At 38.1% G+C, this 15725-nt stretch overlaps 2 protein-coding genes across 2 annotated transcripts in view; one reads left to right on the plus strand and one right to left on the minus strand.

Annotated features, from left to right (window-relative positions):
• The window catches only part of LOC101852205, a gene marked incomplete in the record, with an annotated part of 40547 nt that extends 33431 nt beyond the window's left edge, over positions 1–7116 (minus strand). The window contains 4 exon segments of the mRNA XM_013086773.2: positions 596–718; positions 2904–3065; positions 3891–4073; positions 6914–7116. Of these exon segments, the coding sequence (XP_012942227.1) occupies positions 596–718; positions 2904–3065; positions 3891–4073; positions 6914–6994 (549 nt within the window).
• A 148-nt stretch (positions 7117–7264) lies between these two features.
• On the plus strand, positions 7265–13838 carry LOC101852647 (the record flags this gene model as incomplete). Its single annotated transcript, XM_013086769.2, is given in 2 exon segments — positions 7265–8977; positions 13516–13838. Coding segments are annotated over 2 exon segments (472 nt in total), but the record flags the coding sequence as incomplete, so codon positions are not given.
• Positions 13839–15725: the final 1887 nt, after the last annotated feature.

Consider the following 15725-nt stretch of genomic DNA (forward strand, 5'->3'; position numbering starts at 1 on the left):
GGGGGAAGGGTGAAAGAGGGGGAGGGGATGGGGTGTGGGAGGGGAGGAACGGATAGAAGAATACAGAAAAGGAGAGAGGATAACTCAGGCAGACAAACACAGAAAAGAGGTACACAGACTGATAAACATACAGACAGGTTTCCTTTGTTTGTTCACATTTGTTCGTTCATTTGTTTGCGTGCGTTCGTCTGTTTGCGTGAAAAGGAGTGTACATCAATACAACAATCACTTTCTCAGCATTGGGGTGAAATGTGAGACAGACAGACAGACACACAGACAGAGAGACAGACAGACAGACAGACACACAGACAGAATTAAACAACAGAGGGAAAGGACAGAAATCAGGGGTTTTTTTTTAGCTTTTGTAAGTGTTTTACGGCACTTGCAACACCATAGGGTCATAGAAGTGCTGGAGACTAGAGGTGCTACAAGAGAGTAACAAACTCAACAAAGAAGGACGGGAGATAAAGATGATAGACGTTTGACAGGAAAGAAGAAACAAACCACACCAGAGCACCCGCCAACCACCCACGGACAGAAACCAGGCCTACCACCGGTGACAGACAGACAGACAGACCCAAAAAAATCTTCCGACCTTGAAAGACGGGAGCAGCTGGTTCGACTCCTTCACCCTCCCCACCGCGGCCACGGCAACCTCTGTCTGAGTTACCATGGCAACCATCTGGCGAATTTCTCTGTCATCTAGCACAAGAAGGACCTGAGAACATGGAACGGTAAAAAAAAAAATTCAGTTTTTCCTGGAATATGTCATCGACGCTAAGGTTCCAGAAGCTGTCTGTGAGAGGGAAACATTGCTAAAGTAGATACAATGGTTTGTGAGGCATCGTGGTGGAATGACGTGCTCCTCCAAATTATCAAATTGAAGAAACTGGCATTTTCCCGCTAGTTTGGCAATATTGATCACATTTGTTTTGTTTTGTTGCTCAACACCCTTCGTGTCCGTAGAAACATATACTTCCAGGTGAGTCCTACAGAAAAACGTTGATTAAAGGCACAAAATTTGTAATCTTTTCGTTTTCAGGGACTCTCAAGCTATTGTAATTATCCAAATTTGGCTGCCATTTTCTAGCTAATTTTGCCACTGAACCAAGCGACCCCCATCTCCTTCTCCTTCAATCGCAAATATCTTGACTTCTTCGGAAGATGCATGGGTATTTTTTTCATTGAAAGCAAGACGACTGAATCAGCTTTCATATGATACCAATAACTCCACATGCCCAAAAATTGATGAGGGCCTGGTTCCACCGCGGCGTGACATATGTGTCGTGACACCGTGGAATCAGGCGCTCGGCAATTTTTGGGCAGGTGAATTTATTGGTATCATCATAACGCTTGTTTGTTTGGCTTGTGAATTTATTGGCATCATCATAATGCTTGTTTGTTTGGCTTGTGAATTTATTGGCATCATCATAATGCTTGTTTGTTTGGCTTGTAAATTTATTGGCATCATCATAATGCTTGTTTGTTTGGCTTGTAAATTTATTGGCATCATCATAATGCTTCTTTGTTTGGCTTGTGAATTTATTGGTATCATCATAACGCTTGTTTGTTTGGCTTGTGAATTTATTGGCATCATCATAATGCTTGTTTGTTTGGCTTGTGAATTTATTGGCATCATCATAATGCTTGTTTGTTTGGCTTGTGAATTTATTGGCATCATCATAATGCTTCTTTGTTTGGCTTGTGAATTTATTGGCATCATCATAATGCTTGTTTGTTTGGCTTGTGAATTTATTGGCATCATCATAATGCTTGTTTGTTTGGCTTGTGAATTTATTGGCATCATCATAATGCTTGTTTGTTTGGCTTGTGAATTTATTGGCATCATCATAATGCTTGTTTGTTTGGCTTGCTTTTCAAGAAAATAATGCCCATCTATCTTGAATAGAAGTCGAGATATTGGCATGTGAAGAAGGTGGAGGTCGTGTGGTTTCAGAGGTTACGTAAAATTACTGAGACAATGGCCGCCAAAGTTTGGTGACTGCCATAGCTTGAGAGTCATTGAAAAGTTACATTTGTTGTGCCTTTAATCAACAGTTTTCAATAAAAGCTACACAGAAATTTGTTTTGAAATGGGCGTTAAGCGTTTTGAGACCAAAACAAAAAATTCGATAAAAATTGCCAAACCGGCAAAAAAAATGCTGGTTTCTTCAACTTCACTATTTTCATCAACCCCTGATTTCATCACGATCCCTCATATATATATTTATTACACATTTTACGTCTTAACAAAAAAACAACCTTTCCGTGTTCTAAATAATATTTCCTACACTTGGAGTATGAGAAATCAACGATATTTAAAATGTGAAACATTTCTATAAATAATATATATTGGTAAGCGCCTTCGTTACTGTATGGTGTACAAGGCACATCACAAAAATCAATAATTTGTAGCTTTGAGCTGAACAATGGACATCACGGAAGTTGGCAAAATTTGCCGCTCACGTTTGCTTATGTATTTCACGCTAATCTCCTGACTCTAATTCTTCTGAACGGAGAATTAGCCACAAGAATGGTGTGGATTTGTATTAGGAAATAAAAAATGCACAAATATGGGTACCAAATTTGCAAGCATTACTTTACTACTAGGCTTGCAAGCTACCCACACACACAACAGAGCGCTCACCAAGCCATCCACACACACAACAGAGCGCGCACCAAGCCACCCACACACACAACAGAGTGTTCACCAAGCCACCCACACACACAACAGAGCACTCACCAAGCCACCCACACACACAACAGAGTGTTCACCAAGCCACCCACACTCACAACAGAGCGCTCACCAAGCCACCCATATACACAACAGAGCGCTCACCAAGCCACCCACACACACAACAGAGCGCTCACCAAGCCATCTGCACACACAACAGAGCGCTCACCTTAAGCACTGCCTGTAACACATCCTTGGCGGCCTGGCACAGTGACCTCCGTGTGCCAGAGGTCACGGTGGGGTCAGACTGGTACCGCTGCGACCACACAAAGAGGTCAGTCTTGGCCAGTTCCAGCGTCTCACACGCTGATCGCATCTGCTCTTGGAAGACCTGCACAGACAGACGAACAATGACCATCAGGGGGGAAGAGGAGATGAAGGAAGGAGGAGGAGGAGGAGGAAGAAGAATGAAAATAGAGTAATGATAATTAATAATAATGATAAACATGATAACCAGAATCTTAAAATAATAATATTAATAATGATAATTATTATTATTATTATTATTATTATACAATAATTATTATAATGCTAATAATACGAAGAATACTAATCATAAAATCAATCAATAACAAGAAGTCAAATAATTGTAATAAAAATTATGATAATAGTAATTTTAAAATGATAATGATAGTGAATTATATCATCATAAAATGTTGTTATTGTAAAGGTAGATATTTTACATTCCCATCTTCACGATTTAGACCATTTGACTTTGCCTGTCAGGGTCAAGCCAGGCAGAGAGGGATCTCTATGCAAGTTCCCACAAGAAAGACTGCGATATTCAATAAAAAACATCCCGATACAGGAATCGAAATCTTGTCTTCTGCATGCAAGGCAAAAGACATTACAATAACTGTTACGTATCACTTATCATAGCCAAACTTATACAATTATAATAATAGCATATTTTATCATAAAGAAAATAATAACTAATAATGAGTAAGGAATAATGATAATGAAAATAAAAAATTATGATAATAATAATAATAATAATAATAAAATAACAACTATACTGCTGTAGTAATAATAACAATTATAATGATAAGAATGATGATGATAAGAAAACAATGAAGTGAATATATTATTATAAAAATCAAGAAAACAGATGCTTTTGTGTCAACTGGAAATGATAACTTTAAAAGGCAAAAATTACTTCATCTGTAGATGTGTTTGTCTCTCTCTCCCCCAAAGCGATGAAGTGCTCAATGGACGTAGCCATGTTGGAGGCACACAGCGACACACTGCGACTGTCTTGACTTGAAGTCTCCACTTGAGAAGGCAAACCTTCATCATCCACAGCCGCATTTTGTTCCGTTAAAATGATCAACAACGACACCTGAAAAAAATTACAGTTGAAATTATATCCTAGATGGCCATCCATTGTCGAGGAGGAAAGTGGTTGTCTTTAACTGGTGGACTTTTTGGACAGTGTCATCATAATAGGATTTTAACGTATGTACGGATATTTTTTTAAAAGCCATCTATTTTATTTTATCAAGTGTAAAAATAGTGTTACTGCTATAGTGAATCAAAATATGACTGCAGAAGTTCAAGAAATAAACTTTCAATGTGTCTCGGTTTAATTGGGGTTGCTACTTTGGCCAAGTTAAAGTGGTGTAGGTTTTAAAAAAAAAATTGTCCAAGTTTCAATTCCATAGCAACCCTTGACTAACTAATTTAAGTACGGCTAGACTGAGAGTTTAGCCGTACTTAAGTACGGCTAGACTGCCAGTCTAGCTGCATTTAGATCTAGGTTTGGCCCTATCGACTCAAGCCTGTTAAGTACACAGGTCTCATTAGATCTAGATCTAGTAATTATTCAGGTTCAAATACATGCAAGTCAGTAAAGCACCTTTTGGTTTTGTCTGAAATACAAATACTTTATCACAGTCTAGCCGTACTTATTCTTAATATGATGGCTAGACTGACCATTTACAAAAAATAGGCCTACTGAATTGTAAATATACATTTTTAGTGTGCAGTACCTAAAGTATTTGTATTTGAGACAAAACCATGTGCCTTAAATTGCCTTAATGACAGTGCGTGTATTTTAAACCTCCTGTTTTCTAATGTTAATAGGGCCTAAGATAAGTACGGCTAGACTGTCAGGCTAGCCGTACTTAATATTGATGGCTGAATTGTAAATGAAATTTTTAGTTTGCAATGCCTAAAGTATTTGTATTTCAGACAAAACCAAAAGGTGCCTTACTGACTTGCATGTATTTGAACCTGAATAATTACTAGATCTAGATCTAATGAGACTTTGGCCAAGTTAAAGTGGTGAATCGATTGGACCAAACCTAGATCTAAGTACTTAATTCCATAGCAAACCTAGATCTAAGTACTTAAGTACGGCTAGCCACTTCGTTAAACAATTGTAAACCTAACCTGCTTCGCTTCTCATTCTGTATCTAATCTAGATCGAAGTGATTATTCGGACTCGAGTCCGAATATGAAAAAATGTTATTCGGACTCTGATTCTTGTCCAGCATGACATCACTTCCGACTTCCTGTGACTCGTGAATCCGGCTTCCTGTCCTGCCTCACTCGTGACTCGTCTCAGGCTGGGTAGAGACCGGGATCACTTCGGGCAAAAAGGCGTTTTGTGCAGGAGCCGAGTTTTAATCTTATGATGAATTTGAGGCCGGCCTGAACAGTTATAATAGCGCTTCTAATAAATGTTTATTTGTCAAGAGGTCATCAGAAGCAATTAAAAATGGCTCACGTGTGTCGGGGTCGGTTGGGCGGCCTGTACACGTGTGGCTGTGTGCGTGTTGGGGAGGGTGGTGGGGGGGGGGGCACTATCGGTCCGGGCTTTGAACGTCGCATACGCGTCAGTCTTTTTCCCCCCGGCAACTGATCATTATTACAATAATAAGCTAGTCTTGACGTAGATCTACGTAATGAATTGTGCGCTGGTCTATGGAATCAAAAGTTGCCGTATGCTCAGCTCTACACAGCAACACAACTTTTTCTTGGTAAACAATCGATATGACACAGGCTTGTGTATTTGAACGAATCGGTCTTTTTTTTTACACAGCTCATAATATGCAGGTGCCAGGTGGTCTGCTAATCTTCAATTTTACCTTTTTCAACAACAAAGAAAGTGGGAAACGTTAGATCTATAGAACGAAGACACTTCCTTTTTTCCGGACCCGAGTCCGAATAACATTTTTTCATATTCGAATTCGAGTCCGAATAAGAATTTTTTTTATTCGGACTCGAGTCCGAATATGAAAAAATGTTATTCGGACTCGAGTCCGAATAACGACTGCCTATCTAGATATAGAGTACCTGGCCCAACCCGCAACCACTTGTCGTATTCTGCTTCTCAGCGGTCTCTGTCAGCAAAATAGGTCATGCAATCCATGTTCAGGGCCGCTTCAGTGTGTCAACTTCCGGTTTATACTGTGATATCGTCAATCATTCCAAAACGTCATTCTCAGATTTTGCATTTTAACATGTTAATGCTCTGCCCTTGGCGCGACCGCATGCCCTCAGCGCAACCACAAACGGAACAGGGTGCGACCATGCGCGCACAGATATGACAGGTGCAAGAAAGTTGTTAGTACACCATTTAAGGGTTAGTAAAATCATTTCTTTATCAAATCATGATGAAAACAATTATCTTATTGATAACAGAGGGTACAGAGACAAGTGGTCGCGGGTTGGGCCAGCTACTCTAGTTAAGTAACTGAAGAAAACTTCTCTAAGAATGTTTCTGATAAGCCTTTCACTTCGAACTCGACTGCTGCACTAGCAGATGACTGACATTCTTGGAAAAGGATTGACCAAAAGTGGAACTAGACAAGGCATGTAACTCTAATAAAACAGATTGCACACGAGCTGCACAGAAGGAAAAATGGGGAACTGGTCGCGCTCAGGGCACGGTCGCGCCAAGGGCAGGTGTCTATCATACTATAGTCTATAGATCTAGATTCTAGATCTAGAAATCTAGATCTAGATCTAGATCTAGATCTATGAGTTAACCAAACAAAGGTAAAATAAAAAATAAAAATAGATCTAGATCTAGTTGATTCTAGATCTAGACTCTAATCTAGAGAATCTAGATCTAGATCTAGAATATCTCATTTTATTGATTTACACTAAGTCTAAGTAGTAAATAGTAAATGACTTGTCATTCAGTCTCAATTCAGACTCAATTTTGCATCTAACCTGGGATGCGATTGGTGCCATTGCACGTTGAACGGACTTGCATTTCACAAGCTTTGAGATTAGACCTAATGACACATCCATGGCGCAGATAAAGGACTGACTTTTGAAGCCAGAAGCTTGTCATAAATCCAGAATTATTCCTCTCTATCAAATCGCCCCTGCCCTGTTCAAGCTTGTTTGTCAACACCAAAACATCGACCGCAACCGCTCTTTTGCATTGTGAAATCTGAATAGCTTGACTTCATTGCGAGAGTTACTTCCCATCGCTGTTGTAACTCTTTTCTTTAATGAGAGCATAATTAGTGCCCAGGTAGTCGTTTTAGTGGAAATTGCACCATATCAGAACAATAGACTAAATACAATCTAGATTTTAAAACCGAGTTTTTGGAAGGCTAGCCTATCTTTTAAAATTGGTTAGATCTAATTAAAAATAAAAATAAATGAATAAAGTACATTTTTATTGATCAATTTGGTTTGCAACGGGAAACATAGATCAAAATAAATGACATAAATATGCATGACTTAAATTTAAATTAAATACACGCACAAATACATGTACATAGGGACTACCCTATATTACACCAGTACAGAACAGTTTACAACCATGCCATTGTCGGTCGCCACTGTGCAGAGCCCTGTATTTTGAGTTAGGGTAGCCTTGTCTTGCTAAGGACGCACCGCAGTGGCCACTGACCAGCCATCTGAGCCCCTTCTTTCCGTCACCGACACTTGCTTGACGGTACGTGAGTCGGAGCTCACTGCTCATCCAGCCACTGGAGCCCCCAATGGCCTTCGCTTGAAGATTAAAAGTTAGAGGCTGGCATGGACCAAAAAAATTAATTTACTTAGGCCCAGAGAACTTGAATAGATGGGTGACTGGAAAAGACCAGAACGATGAAGTATTCATGTAAAGAAATGAGAGGCGAACCATGATGATGATTGTCGATGTGAGACCAGATGCCAAGACCAAGAAGAAGAATCTAGCGGGCCTATCTGACATTTGACATTTGAAAAGAAAGAAGAAAGGGTAGGCGAGGGTAGGCCTAAGATAAATGTTCGTTTTGTGACAGTCCTTTCAAGGTTATCTAAATTATTAATTTAGAGAATCCGCTTTCTACGTTTTCACGTAGCCTAGGCTAGACTTCGGCAAGGCTAGTTCTTACTTTGTGTGCGTGTTCGTATTCTGCTTCGATTTGAACTTTGGATGGGCAATCAAAGCGCCTGGGCTATTTTTATTTCTTTCAGACTATCGACCCTGATAATAAAGAGGGGAACCCACTCCATCGCTATCAGTCAGAGCCGTGATCTGCTAGTTTACCAAGTTTGTTTGCAAACGCGGCGACCACTTTACGCTGCCAACAAGTTTCACGGATTTACTTTTTACAGAAATGCTAGAATCTAAATGTGATTTTCTTGGCTGTGGAGAAAGAGCTTGCGGACCATTCAGTCAGTTACCAGAGACATGTAGATCTAGATCTAGATCTAGATCTATATATATCTAGATATAGAACTAGAGCCACAGAGAATCGAAGTCTAAAGTTAAAGTGAGTGCCAGTCACTGACGCTTGTTGAATTCAAGTGGATGGGTGGAGTAAAAAGTTTTATTTCCATCACTGTTAGAATATTGAGTTTGAGATGACATTTTGCAAAAAAGAATTCTACTTTTAGAATGCTCACTAAATCTAGATTCTAGGCCTAAACCCATCTTGGCTTTTTGTTTCATCTGAGAGTCTAGATGAGCAGTTCACTGGGTTCTGACTGAGCTCAGTCAAGCAGTCAGTGTTGTCTGCTACTTGAAAATTTTCCCCTCTTCCCTTTTTTAGCTTTAGATCTACATCTTCAAGACTTCTCAAGATTTTATCTCTGTTGTGAACGTTTTGCTGTTTTCATTCAATGAGTGTGACGTAGCAGTAGCATGATGGCTGAGAGAGGGAGCAGTAGTGGAAGTGGCAGCGAAAATGGCGATTCTAGAAATTCATCAAGCCGTTCCAGTGCAAGCGAGGAAGAAAGATTACGTCGTTTGTTCAACAGTTGTGATGCAGATGGAGATGGCTATTTGGATGGGTAAGCAAATTTTCCTCTAGGCCTAATTGATGATTTTAAATGTCGTCTTTTATGATGTTCCTGTCACTCATTGATGAACTTTTATTTTATATCGTGGGAGGCACATTGGTGGGATGAGGTTGGGTCGGGAACTGATTGATGGTGGCGGCAGTGCACAACCAATAGACCCCTGCCTTACTTCATCAGATTTGACCGTGAAGTTGACCTGTGGCGTCATCGATAAATCAGGTGCATCATGCGTGGTCAAACTAATGAAGTTGAAGAAACAAACACTTTACGGTGCAATTTTTATTGAATTGAGATTTTGTAAATTTGCAGTTTCCAAGGACACTTGAAGTGAGGTCTGAAAGTTAACTAACGTTGGTGGTCAGTAATTTCTTGCGTATTTTACTTTTCTAACATCAGACCCCCCCCACCTCCTCCAAACATTGCAAATATCTTGACTTTTATTTTTGTTGTAAATCAAAAGCAAGGCATTTTTAAAGGAATTGATGAGCGCCTGATTCCATCGTGTCTTGACACACACAATGTTTTTAATTACAGAACAAGTTTAGGCTAGTTTATTAATAATTTTATAATTAAGTCTTTAAGTTTTGTAGAATCCAGGGAATTCAAAGAAAAACTCTTTCAAATATATTTCCATGAGATATAATTTTTTGCTTTGCATATGAGCATTTGCCAAAATGTGGAATACCAGGGTGTGACAAATAAGGTCCAAAATTAACTTTATGTAATAACTCTTTAATCACCCATATTGTATAGCCTAATGATTGCTCTTTCAGGCTCAGTAACTGCCAAAGCTGTATATGCAATGGTCTTGGTGTAATTCTGACTTGAATGACGGAAATAGCCAAAAGTTCGTTCATAACAATGATGACACAAATTTATGAATACTCAAAGTTCCTTTCTTCAGCTAGGCTGATGTTATATTTTGAGACATAGCAAATAACTTCCAAAAATACATACAATTGACAATTTATAAAAATCTTTATTAATTTTTAATAAAACTACTTTTTTGTGTCATAATAGTTATGAACGAACAATAAGTGACCAAAATACTATCAATTATATCAAGTTTCATCGACTAGAATTGTCTAAAATAACACTCTGGTCTAATTATAGTAAGTGATAAATGGAAGACCATTGAACAGCTATTTTTAAACGCAAACTGGTCTTAGGGCATATTATGCATGCATAAATTTAAAGTTCGTTCATAACCATTATGACACACTGTTTCGTTCATAACTATTATGACAAATTTTACTTTTGGCCCCTAAAATTTACTTATATTGTTCTGTCTTTCACCGAAAACAGTTTTCATTTATGAGGCTTTCCTTAAAATATGATAGATTCCTCTATGTAGGGAGAATTCAAAGTTTATTTCCTGAAAAACCCTTAAAATACCTTTAAAATGGTTCGTTCTCATAACAATTATGACAAACTTCAATTTTGACCTAAAAATTTACTCATTTTGATCTGTCATTCATTTTTAAAAACTTTTATTAAATGAAACTCTCCTCATAATATGTATCTCTGTACATGTTTTTAAAGTTTGTTAACACTGAAAAGCCCTCAAAATATATAAAATGGACTATAAATAGTTCGTTCATAACCATTACTACAAAAATATAATACTAATTAAAATCCACACCCATACACTTATGATAAAAATCAAAATATCAGAATGTATGCAAGGTCTATTCTGTCCTTTAGTTGGGTTAAAATTACAAATACATCCCAAAACAACTGTAAATTACATGGAATAAGGTTTCGTTCATAACCGTTATGACACACTGTTTCGTTCATAACTATTATGACAAATTTTACTATGGGCCCAAAAAATTAACTTATTGTTCTGTCGTTCACATAAAATTGTTTTAATTTATGAGACTCTCCTCAAAATAAGGTTATATGTTGGAAGAATTCAAAGTTTAATCACTGAAAAACCCTTAGAATACCTTTAATTGTTCGTTCATAACTATTATGACAAACTTCAGTTTTGACCTAAAAATTAATATTTTGACCTGTCATTTACTTTAAAATTTTATATTAAATGAAAGTTTCCTCATAATATGTATCTGTGTACATGTTTTTAATGTTTATCAACTCTGGAAAGCCTTCAGAGTACAATATGTAGTTCGTTCATAACCATTACTACAAAAGTAAAATACTAATTAAAATCCAGACCCATACACTTATGATAAAAATCAAAATATCAGAATGTAAGCAAGGTCTAATACATCCTCAAGTTGGGTTAAAATTAAAAATACATCCCAAAACAACTGTAAATTACATGGAATAAGGTTTCGTTCATTTATAACCATTATGACACCACGATACTCTTCCATGTTCATTCCACCATGTAAAAGGATGTTGTGAAACAGTGGTAAGTCCCTCACATGATATTTTGCAGAAATATCATAAAGTGTTTGTTCATAACATCATTATGACAAACCTGGATTATCTCAATCAAAGTAATATATATTTAAGCAAAACCATGCGGAAAATTACCCTTCTGATGGATCAATGTCAAACCAATGTTTAATACCGGTCATTCCCCGGGATGATATGTTTAACGATTTGGGTTTTCTAGACCTTGGAAAGTCTGATGATGTAATTATGACACGAGTTGTGAACGAACTTATAAATTTTACTCAGCAATAACATCATTAATATAAAAAAATAAAACCCTTTTAATGGACACACGTTGTTATGATGGTGTATACAAACTATTTTCAATGTTTGAATGCACTTCTGTTTGATAGTTTAAGATTAACAATATTCTGTATTTAACATACAATTACGTGTGCACTCAGGATGAGTAAAAAATGCCCTATTTTTAGTACTATTATCTTTCTATATGTAGAGATATAAGATGCACACATCAATCTACTTGCTCATGCAGCTTGACCAACTTATTTCCTTGCCATATGCATAAAGTTTTCAGAAGAAAACATATTTTACCATGAGTAGTGGTTGATTAAAAAAGTCCTTAAGCAAACACCCCCACCTTTTGGCAAAAGCTCATATAGATCTAGATCTAGCTGAGTCAAACCTGTATAACACGCAATTATTTTGTAAGGGAGCCGGGGAAAAAAAATTCCATCATGTTTAGACATATCTATTTTGGACGTGTGGATCTAGGGCGTGTGAATGTATCATAAGGGGGGAGTGGGGAGATTGAAAGTTCTGACAGGTTTTCATGAAGAGGCTGTCTTCTCTTCTAGCCTTTTCTCCCTTATTTCAATTTTGAAGACAGTTATTAATTTCTTGTCAGATTTTTGTGGTGTGTGCAAGTTTTATATAGTATTAATTTTTTCTTATAAATAATAGGACCTCATATACTGCTAATATCTATAGGCATAGTATAATAATAATAATTTGATATTTTAATTTTATAATTATAAACATGACAAGTTCACTTTTGTAGAGGCCATCCAAGTGTAGCCATAGACCATACAGACTTCTTTTATCATGACACTTTTGTAGTGGCCATCCAAGTGTAGCCATAGACCATACAGACTTCTTTTATCATGACACTTTTGTAGTGGCCATCCAAGTGTAGCCATAGACCATACAGACTTCTTTTATCATGACACTTTTGTAGTGGCCATCCAAGTGTAGCCATAGACCATACAGACTTCTTTTATCATGACACTTTTGTAGTGGCCATCCAAGTGTAGCCATAGACCATACAGACTTCTTTTATCATGACACTTTTGTAGTGGCCATCCAAGTGTAGCCATAGACCGTACAGACTTCTTTTATCATGACTCTCCCTCCGCTTGTTTAATTGAACTAAGTTTATTTATATTGGCTACTCTACTCTCATTATGCGCTAATATTTGTGGAAAAATTTCCTGTAAAAGTGGTAGAACATAAGAGAGCACTGCAATTATTAAAGTAGCAGTTAATGATGTTTCTCAGAGACAGGAAGCTCTGCTCTTTAGCACTTTGCCGGCTCATCTCGCAGTTGCCTATGTTTACCACCCAGTTTCTTTGGATTTTCCCCCAAATAATATGATGGCAAAGTGTTAATCATCATGATGCGCACAGACAACACGGGCTACACTAAAATGCTGAAAACAAGACCAAAAAAAGCCTGCGAGCTTCGCGCATCCACAATAAAAATGAAGCTTTTCTAAAGGCTCAAAATGCGACAAACTTTTCTCTGCCAGAATTGATGTCATTGGCAATAGCGGAAGCCGCAAGTCATCTAAACCTTTAATTCTTCTATTTCAACGGAAAAATAATCTCTGCGGATGCATTGATTATTGTCAGACAATGACGGACAAACTACATATAACACGGATAGCTCGAATTCGTCAGGACTGGCCTCGGTAGTTTGAGGGATTTGTAGTTCCAGGGATATCTTCCAAAGATAAAGAAGAAGAGAGAAAAAAGGGGACCGCAGGCACAGTAAAGTTCGACGGATGCGTGATTTCTAGTCTTCTGTGTTCGACCTATCCATGTTTTAGTGTTTTATAATATAAATTCTAATTATTATTTCCATTTTTCTTTGTTCCTTCTTGGTTCAGAGAGGACCTGACATTCATGTGCCGAATGCTGAACATGGCCGACTCCGTGGGAGAGGTGCGACAACAGCTGGGTCTCACCGATGAGTCGCGACTCTCCTTCCACGACTTCCTCCGCTGCCGCACGCGAGTCATGCTGGAGTCCTCCGCTCTACAGCAGCCGCATCAGCAGTCGCAGGCCCATGACCTTGAGGCCGTGACGTCTCCCGCGCTGCTGTCTGCTGGGGAGGACACGGGGATTGAGTCCGATGCCAGCGGCGTCATGGGAAACGTGCAGCCGGCCTCTCAGATGACCTTGTGGCCTACGCTGAGCAGCGACAGTTTAGGTGAGGCTGGTTCAGTTGTCAGTTATAATATAGTTTGTAGTTTTATTTCCCGTGTGGGTGGTTGGCGGGTGCTCTGGTGTGGTGTGCTCCTTCTTTCCTATCAAACATCTTTTGTCTTCATCTCCCCTCCTTCTTTTTTTATGTTTGTTATTCTCTTATAAATAACACCTCTAATCTTCGGCACTTATATGACCTAACTTAATTGTGTTGCAAGTGCCTTAAAACACTTGTTAAAACTTAAAAGAAACTGTCAAGATTGCGTGCAGGGAAGGACATCGTGAGTTTGATATCCCTGGTGGGGAGCATGTTTTAACATCGAGTGGTGTCCATTTAGCCTGGTCTAGCTGTCTTAATTTTTCGGGGGCGTTTTTGGGATTTGTTTTTTTTCGTGCTAGTAATTAACTGTTTCCTTCACCGCATGATTGTCATATTGTCTTTGTTATTGTCGTTGTCTTTGTTATTGTCACTGTCTTTGTCATTGTCACTGTCATTGTCACTGTCTTTGTTATTGTCACTGTCTTTGTTATTGTCACTGTCATTGTCATTGTCTTTGTTATGGTCATTGTCACGGTCTTTCTCATTGTCACTGTCATTGTCATTGTCTTTGTTATGGTCATTGTCACTGTCTTTCTCATTGTCTTTGTTATTGTCACTGTCATTGTCATTGTTATTGTCACTGTCATTGTCATTGTTATTGTCATTGTCACTGTCATTGTTATTGTCACTGTCTTTGTCATTGTCTTTGTTATTGTCACTGTCATTGTCACTGTCTTAGTCTTAGTCTTTGTCATTATTGTCACTGTCATTGTTATATGTCTTTGTTATTGTCACTGTCATTGTTTTGTCATTGTCTTTGTCTTTGTATTTGTCTTTGTCTTTGTCTTTGTCTTTGTCATTGTCTTTGTTATTGTCTTCATGTTTATATTGTCATTGTTGTTGTCATTTTGTCTTTGTCATTGTCATTGTCAGATGATTGCATCAATCATGACCAAGCCAGTTTTTCCTTCTCTGAACGGAATCAGCAAAGCTTATCTTGATTTTTTCAGGGATACTCTAATGTGATACATACGGTACCGTATATGTGTATCATTATGTGTATATGGTGCTACTTTTTATTTAAAAATCAGGGCTACGAGGTTACTCTGTGTCTTATCCTTGAAGTATATATATATATGTTATAATATAACACAATTGGAAGTGTCTGCTCCTTGTTGTGTTGCCCTGTCGAACTAGAACACTTAAAACTGTGGACGAAAAACGAGTTTGTTATAAAAATTGATTTGTTTTGGGGGTTTTTACTTCTAGAAGTGTGTTTATTTATGGAAAAGCCACGATCAAAGGACGGTGATGGTGTGTGCCTTTACTAAAAACAAAAGTTGGCGTATTTTATGTTTGGAAAATATGTTTGCAAAAATGTTGGCTCTTGAGTTCTGCTGTGTCTTATTTGTATCCGCCTCCTACACGTGATGGTGTACAGTGGGTGGTTGGCAGGTGCTCTGGTGTGGTGTGCTCCTTCTTTCCTATCAAACACCTATCGTCCTGATCTCTCCTCATTCTTTTTCATGTGTGTTTCTCTTTTGTAATGCCTCTAGTCTTCGACACTTATATGACCTTATTGTACTGCAAGTGCCGTAAAAATCTTACTAAAACTAAATACCCGCATCCTCCATGTGATGATAGTCTATGATATATTATAGGGAAAGGAGTTTCCTATTTCACTGGCCTCAAGAAAACAAATGTTGGAGTATTTTACACTACTTTACTTTTCCGATCCAGCGGCCTTTTGAGTTCTAGCCCTTCGGCCTGTCGATATGGCAAAGAATGGACAGGTTTTAGTCAGCTGTGCTTTGTCTCTGTATAGAGTATTTCCGATGTCGGAGGGGGGAG

The sequence above is a fragment of the Aplysia californica genome, unplaced genomic scaffold (assembly GCF_000002075.1).
Source record: "Aplysia californica isolate F4 #8 unplaced genomic scaffold, AplCal3.0 scaffold00502, whole genome shotgun sequence".
Taxonomy (NCBI): Eukaryota; Metazoa; Mollusca; class Gastropoda; order Aplysiida; family Aplysiidae; genus Aplysia; species Aplysia californica.